Source organism: Sciurus vulgaris (assembly GCF_902686455.1).
Source record: "Sciurus vulgaris genome assembly, chromosome: 11".
Classification (NCBI taxonomy): Eukaryota; Metazoa; Chordata; class Mammalia; order Rodentia; family Sciuridae; genus Sciurus; species Sciurus vulgaris.
The window spans coordinates 39229593-39245830 of NC_136472.1; the positions used below are offsets into that span (position 1 = coordinate 39229593).

The 16238-nt window shown below is 33.8% G+C and overlaps 1 protein-coding gene across 7 annotated transcripts in view; it reads right to left on the reverse strand.

Moving 5' to 3' along the window:
* The window catches only part of HIPK3 (homeodomain interacting protein kinase 3), a 92475-nt gene that overhangs the window by 44400 nt on the left and 31837 nt on the right, over positions 1-16238 (reverse strand). For all 7 annotated transcript variants that reach the window (XM_079103069.1, XM_079103064.1, XM_079103070.1 and 4 more), the window contains exon 2: positions 11896-12994. In XM_079103069.1, coding sequence (XP_078959195.1) covers positions 11896-12994 — 1099 coding nt within the window. The remainder of the gene's footprint in view (positions 1-11895; positions 12995-16238) is intronic.

Sequence of the window (16238 nt, forward strand, 5' to 3'; positions counted from 1 at the left end):
GGTAGAGCGCTTGCCTAGCACGTGTGAGGCACTGGGTTTGATCCTCAGCACCGTGTAAAAAAATAAACAACAAAAAAAAAGTTAAACATTTTTTTTTTAATTATAAAATGGAGCCATGATACAAGATAAATTGTTCCTGTTTTACTTCATACCCTTCTCTATTATTATAGGGTTTTTTTTTCCCCCTAACAGCAAGCCTCCATTACTTTCATAATTTAAAAAATATTACATTGAATAATTTTTAATTAAACTGGCATTTAGATAAATGAAATATAATTTTTTTGCAATTCAGTGTTTCCTCACAAAGGAAATATTTATTCTTTTTAATGTCAAAGTTTAGTGCTATTGATTCTCTCTCCTAAGTAATACAATCTCTCCACACCAGCTGAAACCTAAATTATTCACTGGCCAATGAACTGGCACTCTTCCATGGTAGCACACTTACTGTTATTAACATTTGGGGAGCTGAATTCCATTCCTGGGAAGATGCTGAAGACTCAGAAAGGGAACAGGCACAAATGGTTAGAAGTGTATGAAGTCTAGAGTGACACCTGATTCATGGTATCATTACATTCTATTGTCATAGTACATTCAGAAGGCTATATGCACCTTTAAACAAGGCTAGGTATAGCCCAAGGAAAATACTGAAAAACTTTGAAATTAAAGGCTTTTATTCAATAGAATTAAAAGTCATCAAAAAGTTTTCAAGAGAGCCAACATAAAGGGAGAAAATCTGTAGCACACGTACCTCAGAGCAGTAATCTCCAGGGTACATAAAGAACTAAAAAAACTTAACACCAAAAATAACCAAATAACCCAATCAATAAATGGGCAAGGGACTGAAAAAGCACTTCAGAGAAGATATAAAATCAATCAACAAATCTATGAAAAAATATTCAACATTCTAGCAATTAGAGAAATGCAAATCAAAACCACACTGAGATTCCACCTCACTCCAGTCAGAATGGCAATATTCAAGAACACAGAGAACAATAAAAGTTGCAGAGGATGTGGGGGAAAGGTACACTCATACCTTGCTGGTGGAACTGCATATTGGTACAACCACTATGGAAAGCAGAATGGAGATCCTCAGAAAACTTGGAATGGAACCACCATTTGACCCAGTCATCTCACTCCTAGGTTTATTTATACCCAAAGGACTTAACATCAGCATACTACACTGACACAGCCACATCGATGTTTATAACAGCTCAATTCACAATAGCTAAACTAAATGGATGGAACTGAGAATATTATGCTAAGCAAAATAAGCCTGTCCCAAAGAACCCGAAGAACCAAAGGCCTAATATCTTCTCTGATATGCGGTGCTAATTCACAATAAAGAGGTAGAGGGAAGAATAGAGGTACTTTTGATTAGGCAGAGGGGAGTGAAGGAAGAGGAAGGGATCGTGTGGGTAGGAATGATAGTAGAATGCATTGGACATTATTACCCTATGTCCATATATGATTACATGACCTGTGTAACTCTACATCAAGTACAATCAGAAGAATGAGAAGTTGTACTCCATTTATGTATGATGAGTCAAAATGCATTCTATTGTCATGTGTAACTACTTAGAACAAATTTAAAAAGCTAAAAACTAAATTAAAAATTTTAAAAATAAAAATAAGTCAATAAAAAGTCTTCATTAAGCCTCTGAATAACTATTTAACAGATACTTACAATTTTAGAATATGGTCTTTCAAACTGGATATAAAAGATGGACCAACCTAGTTTGCATGGCATTAAAATTATTATATATTTTACAGTTACCATGTATAGAATTAATACCACTTTATGTTTATGACCAAGTTTTTTAAAAGTGCTTTTGTGGGGCTGGGGTTGTAGCTCAGTAGAAGAACACTTGCCTAGCATGTGTGAGGCACTGGGTTTGATTCTCAGCACAGCATATAAATAAATAAAATAAAGGTCCATTGACAATCCAAAACAAATTTAAAAAAAAAAAAAAAAAAGGGTGTTTTTGTGCCAGGCATGTAATCCCACTAACTTAGAAGGCTGAGGCAGGAGGATGGAAAGTTTGAGGCTAGCCTGGGCAACTTAGGGAGACTCGGTCTCAAAAATTAAAAAAATAAATAAAAGGGGGGCTGGAGATGTAGCTCAGTCATAATGCACCCTGGGGTTCAATCCCCAACACTACACACACAAAAAAAAGCTAAATATAAACAATGTTTTTGCCCTATTCCCCTATTCCTGACTAGTATTATTGAACATTATATATTACTTACCATCTTATAACTTAACATCACACCTATAATGGAAGAGGAGAGTAACAGTACCAACTTTAACCCATTCTTTCTCCCTCTTTTTTTTAATTTAAAAAAAATTTTTTTTAAGTTGTCAATGGACTTTTATTTTATTTAGAAGTAGTGCTGAGACTCAAACCCAGTGCCTCACACATGCTAGCCACCTCAGCCCTCTTCATCCCTCTTTCTAAAGCATGTAGTCCCTTAAGTACTGAAGAGATCTTGAAGAGATATATTTCATGGCACAGAACTCAGGACAACATTATAAGCAAGGTTCTAATACTTTCAGATTTTCAAATGAGATACATTTATGTTTTCTCAAATAAAACATATGCATCTAATCTACAAGTAAACCAGTTTATTTTACGTGAAAGAAGCTGGGGATTTGTTCATTTTATAGATACTAAAAGGAAATTTTTAAACAATACAAACAAATGAGTTGCTTAATATAATTCATAAGCTTTACCACCAATATAGTCTAACTGAAGACTAAACTCATAACCCCACCTCTCTAGCAAAGTCTAGAGATATAAGGGGGCCAATGAACTTTTATGTTTGATTCCATAATATATGTGTTTCGCCAAAAAAAAAGTGTTTATTTCTTCAAAATTGAAATCATATAAAATTGACATCAGAAAAGATCTACCAGGGTGGGATTGTGGCTCAGTGGTAGAGCACTTATTTGTGAGGCACTGGGTTTAATCCTCAGCACCACATTAAAAAATTAAATAAACAAAATAAAGGTATTGTGTTCATCTACAATTAAAAATATTTCAAAACAAGATCATACTTATCCCACATACCTTACATACCCATGGATATAAGCAGGACTCAAGTTTCAGAAGGAAGCACTTGTAATTACCAAAAAGAGTTCAAGATGAGGCTGGACAAATAATGTTGGCTTTCTATAAAAATAATCCATGCCTGAGTAGAAGTTACATTAGAAAACATCAGAAGTTCTTTCCAGTTTTAAAATTCTGTGAGTCCACGTTCCAGTCATTCACAAGGAGGACAAGCACTCCATTATGGCTCAGCGCGTGCCTATTACACAGGCAGATCCACTACTGTGCTAGGTACAGGTATGGCCCAGCACAGTGATACAGGAGTCAGGAAAGATTCCACCAAGGAGATAATACCTAAGATAAGTCTTGAAGGTTGAAAGAGATGGGTTCTTCTTGCTCCTCAGCAAAAAGCATGCTTCAAAGTATTATTAAACAAGGGAAGCTCCGGGTAAAACTGTACCACAAAGCTGAAAAGGGAAGATAAATAATAATAACATAGACAAAACACAATTCTTATTGACCACATTCATTAGTCAATCTCCATTCTTAAAATTCTGACACATCTTAAAAGATAGTTTTACCATTAAAGTTCTTAACTGTGAGATCAAAGTTTTAAGGGGGAACAAGATGAAGACATAATAGAAAACATTAAGGGAACCCAAATAGCCAAAACAATTTTGAAAAGGAAAGAAAGGTTTAGAGAACTCAAACTTCTTGATTTCAAAGTATATTACAAAACTACAGTGATCAGAACAGTATGATACTATAATAAAGACAGACAAATAGACCAAAACAATAGGATAAAGAGGCCAGAAAGAAATTGTTGCATATATGGATAAATAATCCTTGACAAACATGCCAAGACTACTCACGGGAGAAAGGACAATCTTTTTAATAACTGGTGTTTGGAAAATAGCATATTCATAGGTGAAAGAATAAAGTTGGGTCCTTATCTCACAGCATATATAAAAAATAACTAAAGAGAGAAAGATTCATGACAACAGATTTAGCAATTATTTCTTTCATATGACACCAAAAGCACAACAAAAGCAGAAATAGAAAAATGGGACTATATCAAATTTAAAAAGTCATGTTTGCAAAAGAAACAAACAAAAGAATATAAAGGCAACCTATAGAATAGGAGAAAATATTTGTGAATCCTGTATCTAATAAGGAGTTCATATTCAGAATACATACAGAACTCCAACAAAACAACAAAAAATCAAATAACCCAATTTTAAAAAGCACGAAGGACTTGACTTTTCTCCAAAGATGATATTCAAGTGGCCCACAAGCTTAAAAAAAGATGTTCAACATCACTATCATCAGGAAAATGCAAATAAAAACCACAATAACATATCACCTCACATCTATCAGGCTAGCTACTATCCAAAAGAGAGAGAGAGAGAGAAGGAAAAAAAAAATACATATATACACAAACTTAATCTTGCCCATTGTTTGCAAAAAACTAAGTTGATGATTAGGAAAGTGGCTGAATAAAATATAATCCACACGAAGAAGCACTATGCAGAAGTAAAATATAGAATGAGAATGATCTGTCAACTGACATGAAGTAACTTCCAGCAAACACTGTTTAAGTATAGTCAAGTGCAAACATGTATCCATAATACATTATATTTCTTGGAAGAAAGAGAATTTTTTAAAATAATATATTTATTTGCTGATTTGTTCTAAAACATACACAACACAAGTCAGAAAGTAATGGTAACAGTTACAAAAACAGCTGTATGGGAATAAAGTGGAAAGGATGGGGGAGAGTGGTAACACGTATGAGACAAACTTTTTGTATAGTTCTGATTTTTAGAACCATGTTATTGCTGAATCAACCAACCAACAAGGACACAACGGGACCCAAAATGGTATTCAACCAGAAACAAATGAACTTAACTGTATTTCAAATAAATAACATGGAAATGAAGGTAGGGGAGAGGACATTTAGAAAGGAGCTAAGGTAAGCAACTTTAGAACACAGTGTTTTGTGTATTCTAGTTTGTTTTTTTTTTTTTTTTTTTTTTTGGCACAGTATTTTGACTTCATACTCCAAATCTACCACCAAAGAATAAAAGAATTGTAAATGTTATACTTGGGATAGTAAATTAGGGGTAAGGGTGAACAACTCCAAAACTACTTTAAATGTATTCTAGAATTGAACAAATAACATTGTGGATAATGACAGCCTGCTTCTCAGCATCAGAAATGGGATTATTAAAAAAAGAAGAAAACAGAATGAACTCTAAGGTGTCAAATTTGGACAGATCAGCATGAATTCACGGTTTTAATATACAAATAAAGAAATACAAACATACAACAATAAACACACATATATTTTCTAGCTTTACACCTCGAGCTGAAAATGCAGTCATACTCTAATACCATAAGCACACTTGGCATTAGCATCCAGTTCTTATTTTCTAAACAACCATTCCCAATAAAAGGAAGAAGAGCATGCTCCCTTAGGCAGCACATATACCAGAAACAGCAGTGCATATACAGAAAACAGCAGTGTGGCCCCTGTGCAAGGATGAAAAAATTACATGAAAATTCATGAAGCATTTCATATTTTTTAAAAAATTAACCCCATCAAATAACTTAACATAGACTGGCTCTGTTTATGTAGGGATTTCTGTTTGGAAATAAAATTGAATGACAAAGAATTAATTTTTTAAAAATTTTTTTTTTTAAAAGTGGGGAGTTGCTTGGAGAAGTGGTCAATCCTAGGGCTGGGGCAGAAAGAGTACAAGGCAAGTCAGAACATCTTGTAGTGTCAGAAATTAAGTACGTAAGCATTTAAGGAACAGTGGAGCCACACCCAGGGGCACAGAAACAAGTATGAAGGGTCTCTCACTAGACAATCTGGGATAATTCATGCAACAAAACAAAGAATAACAAGAAATAGATTATAACACATTCAATAAAATATGAACCCATGAATCCAAACTGATATAAACAAAGTTAAAAAAAAAAAAAAAAAAAAAAAAAGTTCTTCCTTATAGAACAATTCCTAATAGGGGAATGATGGAATTAGGAAAAACATCATTCAGCAACCCCCAATTATATTTATTTAAGGTCAAATTCGCCAACAATCTCAAAAACTGTCCAGTGAAAATAGGACAAGAAACAATATTATCCCTCCACAAAATGCTGATTAATTACAAAGGAAAAAAAACAATAACTTTATAAAAATGAAAAACCTTGCCTCAACCAAGTGATCAAAGTTGATATCACATGCCAATCAAACATGAGGACATATCACTTCTATGAGATCTTGCCCAAAATCTGAAACTAATCATGAGAAACAGAGAACCCACACTGAGGAACCATCTACAAAATAATGGCCAGCACTCTTTAGGAGTGTCCGAGTCACAAAAGCAAAGACAGACAAGGAACTGTTCCACATCAGAAGACACACTACAGAGACATGAAAAACCATGTAATGTGTGATCCGGGTTTGAATTCTGGGCTAGAAAAATGCAATTAATGAGACAGTTGGAAAAATCAGAATGAAGTCTCTTAAATAGCTAACAATATTGAATTGATTTTAATTTCCTCAAATCAACAGTATTTTGAATAGTTCATTAAATCAATAATATTGATGTAAACGGATGATGATATTGATAATTGTACTAGGGTTATGCAAGAGAATGTCCTTAGTTTAGGAAAGGCACATTTAAGTATTTGGAGATAAAAGCGCTTTGTGTCTAAAACTTACTTTCAAACAATGTAAGAAAATATATGTGTGTATGTGCACAGAGAAAGAATGAGTAGAAAAGCTAGAGTGGTAAAATGTTATGATTTAAAACCCATGGAGAATCGGGGTGAAGGGTATATAGGAATTGTACTATTTTTACGACAGTCTATATGTCTAAAATTAACTCAAAGTAATACTTTTTCAAAAAAACAAAAAGCATCAACAAAAAGTTTCAGCCCCCTTTGTTCATCTCTTTCCCTATTCAGAGTACTTTACTTCTTTTTAGTGCTTACCTACCCATTAGATTGTAGGCAGGGACTATTTTGTGCTCTTCAATGTGAAAGCACCACCCAGCACCATATTTCTTCACACTTTAGAGGCACTAAATATTTTGAAAGACTTAATCATGGACCATCTTACAGTTTCCATTTTTGTATTTTTTATCTGATAACAAAAAATTTTTTTTGGTACTGTGGATTAAATCTAGGGAATTGTACATACTATGCAAGCACAGTACCACTGAACCAAGTTCACAGTTCGCCCCATCCCCTTTTTCTGAGACACGGTCTCACTAAACTACACAGGATGACCTGGTACTTAACAATCCTCTGATATCAGTCTCCTAAATCACTGGTTTTCAGGCAAGCACCACCATGCCTTGGCTCTCTGACATCATTTTAAGAGATCTCCAATTATCAATGAATGAATATATAAAATGTTATATGTCTAAACAATGGAATATTATTTGGCAATAAAAGAAATAGACTATTGATATATGCTACAACACGGATGAACTTTGAAAACATTACACTAGGTGGGCAAAGGCCTATCAAAAAGGACTACATATTATATGGCTACATTTATATGACATGTCTGGAACAGGCAAAACTACCCAGACAGAGAATGTAGAACAGATTAGTAGTTGCCTAGGACTAGGAGGATGAGAAAATTAGTAAACAATGGCTCAAGGGTCCAGAGGTTTATTTAGGGGGTAATATAAATGTTCTAACATAGTATTCACTGATGCACAACTGTGAATATATCAAAGGCCACTGATCTGTATACTTTAAATGAATGAAGTTCAAGGCATGTTAATTATGTCTCAATAAAGCTGTTTACCAACCAAAGACCTAACATCTTCTCTGATATGCACATGCTAACTCACAGTGTGGGGATGGCAAAGAATAGAAGTACTTTGGATTAGACAAAGGGGAATGAAGGGAAGGGAGGGGGAATAGGAATAGGAATAGGAAAGACAGTAGAATGAATGGGACATTATCCTACATGCATACATGATTACACAACCAACGTAATTCTACATCATGTACAACCAGAAGAATGAGAAATTATACTTCATACATGTATAATATGTCAAAATACATTCTATGATCATGTACAACTAATATGAACAAATAAAAAATGTATTTTATTTTAAAAAGCTGTTTACCAAAGAACAATATATGTATGAAAATGTCACAGTAAAACTTATTAATTTGTGCACTTAATATGTGCTGTAATTATGATTTTAAGGATAAAGTTTCTTTTTAAAATTTTTAACCTATAAAGATGAGAAATTAGAAGTAAACTTAAGAAATTTAAGGGAAAGGTGAGGATATGGCTCATTTTGTAGAGTGCTTGCCTAGCATGCACAAGGGCCGGGGTTCATATCCCTAGTACCACGAGAAAAAAAAAAAAAAAAAGAAATTTAAGAAAAAGCACTTTGAAAAAATGAAAAAGTATGCATACACAGTGTTCTATTATAAAGTACTCTACATAAAATATTGTCCTTTGGGGTCTATCTATGTACCTTAATTTTGTTACAGGAACTTTGCCTTTGACACTTCATGGTCTAAGAAAGAATGAGAAACGGGTATGCCCGAAACAAGAAGTGGTAAAGTGTAAATTAATTTTTCACCATTCCATACCTTTTTGTAACTATTACATGCATAACAGAAGTTTTTTTGGGGGTTTTTTTGTTTTTTTTTTTTCCTTCTTCCCTGAAGTGCAGGGAATCAAACCCAGGGCCTTGTCCATGCTAGGCAAGCACTCTACCACTGATTTATACCCAACCCCTAGAAACACTTTTTCGTTCAATAGCAATTAATGCTAAATTTGTAATGCAGCAAAGAATATAACTGCTATACAGGTTACTTTACAACCCACTTTCCTGCCTCTGTGCTCTGAAAATGACTCAGAACCACAAGCTAAAACTATATTTAAAAAAAAAAAAAAAATCATGACCTGAATGTTGCCACCACACCTCATAAATACACCACCTTCTGCTGCTAAAACCTTTTATGCATTCAAGAGCCTATGTGTTCTTGACAGAAACCATGCTCAAGCAGCTGAATTTAGAACATGCTGACCTTGAGCAAATCAATGCCCTTAGCATGTACTTCTGGCTTCTATCACTGCAAGAGCTAGACAGCCTCACCATCTATAGTAGTCAACAATTTCTGGCCACTGTCCCCTGTCTATTTTAAGATATCCCTACTACGTTTGTGTTGCAGAGTTCAAAGAAATAGAATAACACATCATGAACCTGTGTGTTTAAACACAAATCATCTACCTTAGAAATCATGTTCCTAATGTGCTTAACTTGAAAATATTTAATTTGACACATTTCCTCCTCCTGATTTCACTTAAAATTACAACATCTTTTTAATAAAGAGTGAACTCAGCAACTATATATAACCATAAAGGTCTAATGGAAAAAAGTGAAAAATCAAGTATAAGACACTTCTGCTTATTATCTAATCATATTTGTAAGTAATCTAGTCATAAGCTACAAGAGAAATGGCAGGATTAAAAATAAAAGGTACAAACAAATAAAGTAATAGTTATTTGCTATTTCCATGCAAAATTATACCAGACATCAAAATAGTGCCTATTAAAGACCACACATTTTCACCAATCTACCCTAATACTAACTCTTCTAACTCTCAGATCTAAAGTAAAGTTTATTTTCAATTTTTTATCCAGGCAACAAACCAAAATGTTTGCACTAGTCTTTGTTTACAAATACAAACTTCATTTTGTTTTAAATTCTAAACATAGGACCTGTTAGTGTAAAGTAGCTGTTGTATAGCTTCTCAGAGTTTGGTAAATAATTTACCTGAAATTTATATATAAACACAAACTAGAAATGGCTAATTGTACTTGGCAGTTACTCATAGCTTTTTTTCATCCTCAACACAGAAGCTAATATTTGTGCAAAGGCCTAATGCTAGAAACTGGTATCATAAAATATTTAGCATTTAAATTGCTTTTTAAAGGATTTCCTTTACTCTCTTGAAACATTGAACAAACCAACAGACATTCTCAAGTATAAAAAATAAATAAGGATTTTTTTTTTTTTTCTTTTAACTCTCATCCAAAAGATTTCAAACACAGAAAAGGACACTAGGTCTAACACAGAATAAAGCAGGACCTAAATAAAGTGAAATCATTTACTAACAAGTGAACTAAATATAGGGCTCAAGCAGCTGGGCTGAGAGTTTATATAACATGCTAGTTGACTGCTCTTAAGACACAATCCATAGTGACACAAAGGAAAGGGGAAAAAGAAAAAAAAGCACTATTTTCATGCTATTAAATATGATTTATGATAATTTTCCAGAAAAAAATTAACTAAAAGTTAATCTTACGTCTCATTAAGTTGAAAACAGACTGTCAGGAGCATCACAGATCAAGCAAATCTAATTGTAAAACTAAATAATATCTGCTACAATGCTACAACGGTGAATTACCTTTTAAACTATCTAAAAAGTTTTAAGAATAATGTCTAGCACTCTAATACTAAAAACCATACAATACAGAATACACTAACTACAGATCAGGCTATATTGCTAATTCCTAAAACATATTTTAATAAACTTAACTGTAACCAAGTTAAATGTGGAATTCTTTCTGAAAAACCACTAATGGAAGAGCAAACATTTAGAGTTTGCTTTTATAGCAGCTAATTAATTTCTCCTTTACTCTGCCCTCTACACTACAGCATATACTTGCAAGAAGGTTACTCAAGGTAATCAGAAAGAGTATAAAGGCAGATGCAATACCAGAAAATACCCTGTGTGTTGGACCAAAATTAGCTTCGTGTGTTTGTCTATTTAGTAACTTTTAAATGACCGATATTGTCACAAATATTGCTCCTACATCCGCCCCCTTATACTGGAGATCACGGGGCTCTAGAGACCATCCAAGACCATAAATTTGTTTAGGCCAAAATGAAAATAACTTAAAACTATACAATTATGAATTAAAAAACATTTTCACACTCATGAAGGAATTTTTGGTATTTTGAATCCTGGCAAACCTTTAGTTAGTCCCTTAGACTACTGTACCTCAGGCTACTGTTACATTATTCATGGCATTGGAGCCTCTATTAATATTTACATGGAAATTGTTTTCTTCTTTAAATTCTACCCCCCACATAGCACCAACACAAAAATAGCATTACTCATAGCATATATGCAGAAAAAATATTCATGACAGCCATGGAAATGTATTTGAATCTTAAAATCATTAACAGAATAACTTTATTTTTTCAAAGTTCACCAGTGAATTCTACCAAACTTCTTTTGTGTGTGTGTGTGTGTGTGTGTGTGTGTGTGTGTGTATATATATATTTTTTTTTTTTTAGATGTAGGTGGACACAATACCTTTATTTTTATGTGTTGCTGAGGATTGAACCCAGGGCCTGACATGTGCTAGGTGAACTCTCTACCACTGAGCCACAACCCCAGCCCTCAAAATAACTAACTTTTTGAATTCTTTTAATTTTTCTAAATATTCAGTTACATGTGGTTACAGCTTTAAACTATTTCTCTCAAGTGTTGAAATGCCCAAAGATAGATACAAAAATTACTAAAAATATTTTAACATTAAAGACTTCTGTTTGATCATCATTAATCATATCATTTCTGGCTATAGTGAAAACAGTCATATCTCTTGAGCAAGGAACTAGTGGAGTTTTTTCTATTCTCCTGAAGCAGATTCTATGTCTCAATTTTTCAAATATCTTTAAAACCTCAAACTTTAACTGCTCTTGCCTTGATTTCCTTATTTAACTGAAGGAGCCTTTCACCAAATACACTCAAAAACTTCACTTAGCAGAAATTCAACATTGTCACCTACCTGTAGTACCGAGATTGTAGGTATGTTGAACAAACAGTCTTTGAAACATGACTGGCCGACCCAAAGTCTATTACTTTAACCTTGTATGGCTGCCGAACAGGATCCACCAACATAATATTCTCTGGTTTGAGGTCAGCATGGATTAAACCAAGACTTTTCAATTTTTTCAGTGCAGTGGCCACTTGCTGAAGAATGGGCCGAATCACTTTTAGTGGCAGAGGACTGAATTTATTTTGTTTCAGAAAGTCATACAAGTTTTGTTCCAGCATCTCAAAGACTAAGCAAGTGTGGTTACGGTGCTGAAAGCATTCATAAGCTCGTACGAAGTTATATTCATCAGCATTTTCAGTACTGAGTCTTGCTAATATGCTCACTTCTATTTGACCTTGACGTGCATAAGAAGGGTGATTCTTCAAAATTTTGATTGCTACAATTTCATTTGTCCCTCTTTTCCAGCATTTAACTACCTGGCCAAAAGTGCCTCGGCCGAGAAAATCAAGGACTTCATACGTATTTTTCATGGAGCATAAGACTTCATGCTGTACTAACTGATAGTCGCCTTCTCCGGTGGTACAATTCTGTTTTGATCCTGTGGTCGTTGTCACAACTGTCACTGGATTTCCCATGTTGGTTTGCAACATTGCAGGAAGTATGGTCAATTCATCGACAATCTGCATTGCGCTGCTATGACTATCCAATTCCTCACTCTTGCGCTTCAATCCACATCGCTGGGGGCCTTCTAGGAAATGTAACCTGTTTCGCCACGCCCCAATCTGAGGTGCCTCCACTCGAGCTTGCTGAGCTTGAGCTGCTATAACCTTTGTAGCACCTGCAGTATTTTTTAAAACAACAGCACTAGTCTGCAACGAAAAGTTCTGTCCTCGGGGTCTATTAAATGGTATCTTTGTCTGAAAAGCACTACCCTTTGTGGGAGGATGAGAATTTCCAAAGTTTCTACCATTCACATAGGTCCGTGGATAACTTCTTTCCTGGAAAACACAACTGCTTGGCTCTACCTTGAGTTTCTTCACACTACAAAAGGCACTTGACTGAGTTTGATAAACATATGGTGGGTAGACCAAGACTTGTGAGGCCATACCTACAAAAGAAGAAAAGCAACATTAACAACAAAGGTTTTGTTTTTTTTTTTTTAATTTAAATATCAGGAAGAAAACTTTTCATTGTCAACTCCATAACTTGATTTTAAAATTATCATTATAAAGTTCTAATAAGAATTTTTCCCCTTGAAAAAGATAAAGACCTTTAATATCTCCATTATAGTTCATTAGCACTGCAGTTATTTGAGGCATTGCACAAAAAGGCTTATTAGACAAAGACTCAAGTGCACTTATTTACTCAAGAAGCTCTGAGTAGACACAATGGCCAAGATATTTCATAGAAGCTATGCCAACCACATCTCCCCCCAATAAAGTGTAGATCGCTAAACTGTACACGCATGGCAAAAGTAATGCAATTAAAATTCATGAATCAGACAAGGATAGAAAATACACATTACATTAATATAGTTTATAGTCATATTCATTAAACCTAAAGCTCAAGAATTGCCTCAGGAAGAAACCATGCATGGTTTTAAAACATATCTTGGCAAGGATTTTAACTAAAAAAAGATGCACATTTCCTGAATAGGTAATCTTATTTCCTATATGCTAAGTATATTATCCTTTGATCTTAAGTTGTCATTATACTACAAAGATAACTTAATGACTTTCTACCCATTTACCTTCATGTTGCCTCTTTTCTCAATTTGTATTTTATTATATGGATATTCCTTTAAACTTCCTCCAAATTATAGTCATTAGTTCACTTATATTTGAAAAACAAGTTACTTAAAACCATTCCAAAGTTCCCAGAAACTAAACGACACTTTATCTCTGCATCCAGAAAGGATGTGAAGTTAATGAGGATAAAATACCAAACATTCTAACTACACAACTACGAAGTGCATAATGAGTTTGCAAATAGTTGATTCCAACTTAACATATATATTAAAAACATTTTAGTGACATACAAGATTTTCTTCTGTATGACTTTATTTTACCAAAGTAGAATTTATATAATATGAAATCAATCCAGGAACTGCTGGCCTGTGTACATGAACTCAAAACACATACACTCAATAATAAATCCTCAAAACCACAAACTAAAAAGATCTTATTATTATATAGGTATTCAATCCATCATCTACTAATTGGTCTAGCACACAATAAGTCAAAAAAGACATTTGATAAAATCAGCACTTTTAAGTAATACTCCATATTTGGAAAAAAATTATCTTGGAATTTCCCAATGGTAAAATCCTTATGCAAATAATCAATTATAAAAATAAGCACATAAGCCAAATATAGGAACTTAGTATGATGCTCTCTTTATTTATGTCTGTCTGCAATCTACCCTTGAACACTAAGCAATCTCCTTTAGATTCAGACTGAAGTAAACGTGACACCTTCTTGCTAAAGTCTGTTCTGAGACACACACACACATACACTATTCATACTCCAAGGCAGAGCTGGGCACTTAGCTCTCATAGAAGTCTCCACATTCTTCTCATGCCTTTATTACACTGTAACTGTCAATGCACACATCTGTCTTCACATTAGGTATGAATCAAAGTGCCCAGGATATGTTGTCAATGTTCAATAAATTTGGCATGGTTCGATTAACTTCAAAATACCTTCATTCTCCACAATTTAAAAATCTGTTATCAAAGCCAGGTGCAGTGGCACACGCCTGTAAATCCAGCAACTCAGGAGGCTAAGGCAGGAGGATCACAAATTCAATGCCAGCTTCGGCAACTTAGCAAGGCCCTAAACTATCAAGACCCTGTCTCGACATGTGTGTGTGTGTGTGTGTGTGTGTGTGTGTGTGTGTGTGTATATATATATATATATATATACACACAATATGTATATGTATGTGTGTATATATATACAATATGTATATGTATGTGTGTATATACATAGATATATATACTGTTAACTGTGTAGTCTTCCATTATTTTAACAAATCACAATCATCAACTCTCTTAACTCAGAAACAACATATTACCATCATATTGTAATACCTATACTGTCATGTATAAACAAAAAAAGCTAACTTAAAACTATAAAAAATTAATTTGTAATATCTATAATATTAAAAATAACAGTTATCACCTACAGAGCACTTACTATGCATCAGTTAAATAAATGCTTTACTTCAATAATATTTAATTTAATATTTAATTTTGTAAAATATTTTATTTAGGGCTGGGGTTGTGGCTCAGTGGTAGAGCACTTGCCTAACATGTGCAGGCACTGGGTTCAATTCTCAGCACCGCATATAAATAAATAAAAATAAAGGTTTTTAATTAAAATTTTTTAAATTTTTTTATTTAATCATAGAAATATCTTTCCAATTTTCTGTTAAAACTAAAGCTCACAGGAACTGGGTTACTGGCCCAACATCACACAGCCAAGGTGTGGTAAAAGGAAAAAGAAAGAACACTACAATTGAGATAAGAGCATATATTTAAACCACGTTCCAACACCTCAGTTTCTTATTCACTATTATATTCCTAAATTGACCTGGCCTTGGTAAAGAAAAAAAAAAAAAATTGGCTACAATTAAGAGTTGATGTTAATTGTGTTAAGAGAAAATTGCAAATTAAAATCCTTAAGTTCAGCCAAAGCACGTACCTATTATCTCAGCAACTTAGGAGCCTGAGACAGAAGGATCACAAGTTTAAGGTAAGCCTCAATGACTTAACAAAACCCTCAGCATCTTAGCAAAAGACCCTGTCTCAAAATAAAAAATAAAGAAGTTCTGGAGATGTAGCTCAGTGGTAAAGTACCTGTTGGTTCATTCCCCACTACCAAAAAACAAAACTCTTCGAAATTCTAAAGTTCCAAGCCATTTTATATATTTTCTTTTTTTTTTTTTTTTTTTTTTTTTCCCCCTCCTTTTTGCAGTGCTGGGAACTGAATCCAGGGGTGCTCTACCACTGAGATATTTCCCAGTCATTTTTATTTTTTATATTTTTTATTTTTGAGACAGAGTCTCACTAAATTGCCCAGGCTAACCTCCAACTTGCAATCCTCCTTCCTCAGTCTCCCAAATTTCATCATTTTCATAAGACATCGTTATCTACTCCATTTCAAAACTCTACTCATTCATGATTCTTTTAATGAAACAAAACCACGCTGAAAATCATTTGTTTTCTGGGTATTCTGTCTTTTGTTTTTTGGTACTAAAGATTGAACCCAAGGGTGCTTAACTATTGAGGCACATTTCTAGACTTTTCTTTTTTTTTCTTAATTTTGAGACTGGGTTTCACTACATTGCTG